The 5742-nt window shown below is 66.4% G+C and overlaps 2 protein-coding genes across 3 annotated transcripts in view; one reads left to right on the top strand and one right to left on the bottom strand.

Annotated features, from left to right (window-relative positions):
• The window catches only part of PACS2 (phosphofurin acidic cluster sorting protein 2), a 45997-nt gene extending 40447 nt beyond the window's left edge, over positions 1 to 5550 (bottom strand). For both annotated transcript variants that reach the window (XR_005655814.1, XM_039876591.1), the window contains exon 1: positions 5397 to 5550. Coding sequence is in view for 1 of the 2 variants with exons in the window: in XM_039876591.1 (XP_039732525.1) it covers positions 5397 to 5515 (119 nt within the window). In the remaining variant the exon portion in view is untranslated. The remainder of the gene's footprint in view (positions 1 to 5396) is intronic.
• Positions 4902 to 5742, top strand: part of BRF1 (BRF1 general transcription factor IIIB subunit) — a 57445-nt gene continuing 56604 nt past the window's right edge. Inside the window, exon 1 of the mRNA XM_039876600.1 lies at positions 4902 to 5143. The gene's annotated coding sequence lies outside the window, so the exon portion shown is untranslated. The remainder of the gene's footprint in view (positions 5144 to 5742) is intronic.

Below are 5742 nucleotides of genomic sequence, written 5' to 3'. Positions count from 1 at the left end.
GTCCCATGCCCACCAGCCCAAGAGGCCGTCCTCGGCCAGTGCTGACTGGCCCAGACGCACACCTGTCCTGCCGCCACCAGGCCCTCAGCCTCCTCTGAGCTCTCCTTCCTCCCAGGGGCTCACTGGGCGCCAGAGTGGGGCCCCAGGCCAGCCGCGCCCGGCCTCAGGGCCGCCCGCTCCTCGCTCCTGGCTCCTGCCTCAGGCCCCAGGCCTGCCCGCAGCTCACGAGCTGCCCCTCGTGCGCTGCCCCGCAGGCTGCAGTTAGGAGTGTCTCCCTCCCAGCGGGGCCAGGCCAGCATGGAGGGCGGAGGATGCGGCCCAGGTGGCCGCCAATGCCCATTAGCACCAGAGTGTGACAACATTAAGTTGTACTGCACCAGCTCGAGCCTGAAGGAGTGGGGGCGAGTGAAGCGGGCGGCAGGGCCAGAGCCACCCAGAACCAGCCCCCGGAGAGCTGACCAGGAGGGGACGGCAGCGTCCCAGGGGCAGGCACCAGAGTCCAGAACCAGGCCAGGCCTGCACGGCCGGAGCTCGCCCACCGACCCCGGCCGCCGCGGGGCAGGAAGGCCCGCCCACCACGGGCTGGGCCCCGTCGGCGTGTCCGCAGGTGCCGCGTCCAGCCAGTGGTGCTCGGGTGGGGAAACCGAAGCCCACCGGGAGCCCCAGCGCAGGAAGCCGCTCCCTGCGCCTCCCACTAGGGGGCCCAGGCCCCGGCCCAGCCTTGAGCCCCACAGCCCAGCGGCTGCCTGCGCGTGCGCCCAGGGGCCTCCTGGCCAGCACCGCTGCCCCGCCCACAGGCGCAGAGCGGGGCGCACCCTCCCGGGCAGCCGAGAGCGGCGTCCCAGGAGACGCTGTACACACGGACCGCCACTCCCAGAAAGCTGGCCCTGAGGGTGAATGACCTTCTCACTGCGTGCGATGGCCCTTGGCGCAGTCCCCCCAGGCTGGGGCCACACCCCCGACGCCGCGCTCCGGGCGGGGGAGGCTAGCCTCTCCGGGCTCCACGTGCCCGTTTCGGCACCACTGTCCAGCGGCCCACGGGAGCCGACGGGCACAGGCACTGGGCCGGCCGCTCGCACACACTCTGCTCTCACGGCCCGCAGTCCACACTGCCCGGCCCAGTGGGCGAGACAAGGCGGGCCAGTTCCCAAAGAGGCCGGCAGCTTGGAGGCCCAGCCTGGACGGGACTCGTCGTGCCCAAGGAGGGGACGCGCTCCAGTGGCAGGGCCTGGGGGAGCAGCAGCGCAGCGCACACGCCCAGCGCCAGACACATCCCTTCCCGCACGAACAGGCCCGCAGGCAGCCGGCCACCACGTGGGCCACAGCAAGTTCCAGAACATCATAAGGACCGGGTGCCACGTCCACCACCTTCTCCAACCTCAACATGACTAAGTGAGACACGAACGATAGAAAAAGAGAAGAAACAAATTTGACGATGGAAAAGTCCCTAGAAACTTTAAAATATCTACCACGTTAAAGAAAGAATGATGGAGACGTTGAAAACATTTTAAACTGAACAATTCTGCATATAAAAGTTGGTCAGACATAGCTAAAGAGTTACTTATTTTGTAGCTACAACTGTGTACGTGAAAGGAAAGAAAAATAAGGCGCTATGGACCTTAAGAAACGAGAACGAGAACAGCACAGTAAACCTGGAGCGCCACGGACGGCAGCAAAGGTGAGAACTAATTTCATTTTACAAAACCGATGAGCCCCTAGTGAGACAGGTCAGTGTGCGTGTCCATCTGCACCAAGAGTCAACCCAAGGAACTAAAGGGGACAGGGACGCAGATCCTGCAGACATCAAAAAGAAACCAAAAGAATAGTATGAAATGCCTTTAGGCCAATAACCTTGAAAATCTGAACACAATGGGCAAATTCCCTGAAAAAATACTTTTCCGAAACTAACCCAAAGGGGCAAAGAAAGTGTCCTACAACCATCAAAGAGAGTGAATCGTGAGCAACCGTCTCACAAAGCCACCCCAGCTCAGGCTGCGAGGTGCGTCACTTCTCCCGAACAGTCCAGGAGCAACCAGGGGCAAGCACTCCAGTGCTACACGGAGGCCACCACGAGACGAGATGGCCAAAGAGGAAGCGGCCCTCAGCTCGTCCCGAGGGGCCCTGGCGGCACACTGGCAGACGTGGGGGTGCTCACAGAGCCCAGACATGGACGCGGTCCGAGGCGCGTGTCCCCACAGCAAGCCCACGAGCCCTGGCCACTGCCGCCCTCCCGAGGGCGAGGGGTGGTTTCTACCAGCAAAGCCTCCGACGCATCTGCCACACAGTGCCACCAGCGGAAGAGGCGGCTGGTCACGGTCACCACAGGCACAGAACGAAAGCCAGGCAAAATCAGTGCACGGCCGTTCGAGTGGCTACAACTGAAGACGGCGACGCGGAAGGCAGCTCAGCTGGTGGCCGTGGAGGTGGTGCTGCCGCTTCAGGAAGCTGGCAGTTTCTTACGAAGCTGACACCCACCGGCCCCGCTGTGGCCAGTGACTGCCGAAGTAAAAAGACGTCCCCACGGCCTATACCTCGATGGTCACACGACCACCCTACTCTGGGGACCAACAAATCGCCCGCCACCAGAGGCAGGTTTAAACAGAGGGTGGCCTGTCCCTCCGAGGCCAGGGTCGTGGCAGAGAAGCAGCCCCGAGCCCCACGTGTCACCGACACCGTAGGCAGCTGTCAAAACTCACACCTCCCACTGAAGACCCTCCGCGAGTGCGAACCGGCCCCCGCGGCCCCCCAGACGGCCGAGGAGCCGAGGACAGCGAGCACGGGGACGCACGTCTGACTGCGGGAGCTTCGGCCACTAAGTCGCGAACGCCAAGAGGAAAAACGGCTAAGGCGTGCAGGGTCTAACGTGCCCAGGCCCTGCTGGAGCCCGGGACACGAGGCCCTCTGGGGGTCCCGGCCACGGGCACGGCAGACGCGGCTCAGGCCAGCGGGAGGAAGAGCGCTGTGTCACCTGGAGGACGTGGACGACGCCGAGCCCTCCCGCGTCACTGCCCTGCTGCCTGGCACGAGCTCCCGGCCGCCCCGACAGGAAAGACGGAGGCCGACGCCACACACAGCCCAGAAGCGTGCACCGTCGAAGGGGGTCCCCCGTCTGGCCGACCCAGGGCTAGCGCCCTGAAGCTGCTGCAGAAACTCGGGGGAGGGGGCTTGGCACAGGAAAGGAAGAGGAATTTTGCTGACGGGGAAGTACAAACGGCCTGCGTTAGAGTCAGAGAAATTCACATTAAAACACAATACCATCTCACGCCCACCAGGTTGGCAAAAACGAAAAGCTGTGGCCATGCTAAGGGGCACGGTGGGGGGATTGGCGAGGCCGGGGCGGCTGGCTGGCCGAGCCGGCAGCACTCTGGGAAGCCACCGGCAGTAACGCCGAGCACACACCCCGAACGTCCCGGACAGCCGGCACATGCCCGTGACAGGCCGGCCCACCAACAGGTGACCCACGCACGGGACAGGGTAGAGACGGGAACGCCAGCCAGCGCAAGCGTGACTGTCCCCAACCTGGAAACAAGCCAGAGGTCTTGACAGAGCAGAGACGCCGCCGTCTGACGGGGTCATCAGGGAGCAGTGACAGCCACCAGCACGGAGACCGCTGGGAAACTCGAGGACCAGGCAAAGCCAAGAGCAGAGGCAACGTGACCCGTCCTCTGCGTGGCCCGACGCGAGCCTGCGAGGCCGGCCTGGCAGGACACACGTTCGGCAGGGGAAGCGGGGCCCGCAGGCCTCTAGGGACAGGGAGGGACCCTCACCAGAGCCCAGGTTCTGTCATCTGCCATGCACGCCGCACCTCCCACCCTGACGGTGGCTCCCAGACACCCAGGCCCCCACATCCCACCCCATGACCACCCCGCACACACACCAGAGTGGGCTTCGTGGAGCAGCTCCACAGGGGGCTGACAGGACACTGTGCAGCCCTGCTTGGCTGGCCTCTCATGTCACATACACCCCCCCACCCCCGTGTGAAACTTCAGTGGTCTTTCGAGGCGTCCTGGGAAGCCACTGAAGAAGCACAGCAAAGGCAGGGTACACTCTGTACTGTCTGGGGACATGTGGCCAGCAGGGGGGCAAGCACAGGCTAGGGCAGTTCTGACGGGCAAGAGGTCCAGAGGGTGCTTGGCCTGGGGCAGGAGGGTCCCCAGGCTGTGAGACCCGGCCACTCTCGTGTGAGTGGACCTACATGAAAGGGCCATCTTCTCCGGAACCCAGAGGGGGCTAGGCAGGGGGGGACACTGCTGACTCGGCTTTAGGGCCCACATAGGGTGGGAGTCGCGCCCCTCCTTCCGCTGGGCACAGCCAGGGCCCTGCACTCCCAGCCCAGCGCGCCTGGGGGGGGAGGGGCAAACCTCGATGTCCATGCTGCGCCCCCAACACCTCACTCAGTGACACCTGCCGAAGGAGCCACGGCAGGGGGCACAGCCCCTTGGTGCACACCGGCCACTGGCTGTGCTGAGTGGCGCTCCCGAGGTCCCACCCGCCAACAGGTTTCCCCAGGGACCACTCTTCTCCGCAGCCCTCCCCCCCCCACCCCGCCGGCCCCGGCTGGCCCAGGTGGGCCCTGGTGTGGACACAGCAGGGAGCACCGCACCGCAACGCAACGCAGAGACCAGCGCGGCATCGAGCTGGCAGGCATGCGGAAGCTGGGAGTCGCGTCAGACGCGGCCCACCGCAGCCCTGGCTCTGGCTTCCGCGTCCAGCTGCTCCCCCTGCTCCCCCTGCGCGATGGGGCTTCCCCACCAAGTGGGAGGGCAGTGTCTTTTGCGTTGGCAAAATTAACAGCATGATGCAAACAGCAGTGTTTATGTACAAGCAGATGTGTCTAAATCAGAAAGGGGGGGGCAAGCAGGAAGGGGCCGTGACCCCCACGGGGACAGGGGAGGAAGTGCTGGACCCCCCCAGGCCCAGCAACACAGGTGTGTGCTCGATGGAGCACAACCGCGGTCCCGGGTCTGCGTGTCCTCAGAACACTGCGTGCCCTAGGGGTCGCTTCCAGGCCTCTCGGACTTCACAGTGCGGCCAGACGCAAAAGGGAATCTGTGGTACCCGGTGGAGAGGCGACACCCTAGGTCAACTCCACCAGCACCGCATCAGTAAGCAGGTGCAGGGACGCCTGCTGGGAGCCAACCAGGTGAGCGCCCGGGAGATGGGGACCGCGGGGACCCTGCACGCGTCAAGGGGTGCTCCCAGGGAACGCGTGCGCGTGCCGAAAGTGGGGCGCAAACACCACGGCCCCGGGCGCGAAGTCCCGGATGGGATCCTGTGTGAGCGGTCCCGGGTGCGGACCCCGGGTGGCCGGTCCCGGGTGGACCGTCCCGATGGACGGCCCCGGGCGGCCGGCAGGTGCGCGCGGGAACAAAGCGGCCGGCCGAGCGGCGGCGTACCTGGGCACGCAGCTGGGGCTGGAGCCGTCCACCTCCCAGGTGGCGAACAGGTTCATGGGCACCGGCGTGTTGAGCGCGGCGGGCGCGCCGGCCAGGCCCAGGCGGCCCCGCTCGGCCATGGCGCCGGCCCCCCGCTCCTCGGCGGCCTGGGCTGCGGCCGGGCCGCGGACACGCGGCGGCGGCAGGCGGCGGGCGGGCCGGGCGCGCGGAGGGCGGTGGCGCGGTCACATGGCGGCCGGGCGGCGGGGACGGCCGGGCGGGCGGTGGACAGGCCCGCGGGCGGCGACCAGGCTGCGGCCGCCCCGCCCCACCCCGCGCCCCCCCGCCCCGCGCGCCCGGGACGCGC

Source organism: Pteropus medius, unplaced genomic scaffold (genome assembly GCF_902729225.1).
Source record: "Pteropus medius unplaced genomic scaffold, Ma_sr-lr_union100, whole genome shotgun sequence".
Classification (NCBI taxonomy): domain Eukaryota; kingdom Metazoa; phylum Chordata; class Mammalia; order Chiroptera; family Pteropodidae; genus Pteropus; species Pteropus medius.
The sequence above is the reverse complement of the archived record's forward strand: the minus strand, read 5'-3'. Positions and strand labels throughout refer to the sequence as shown.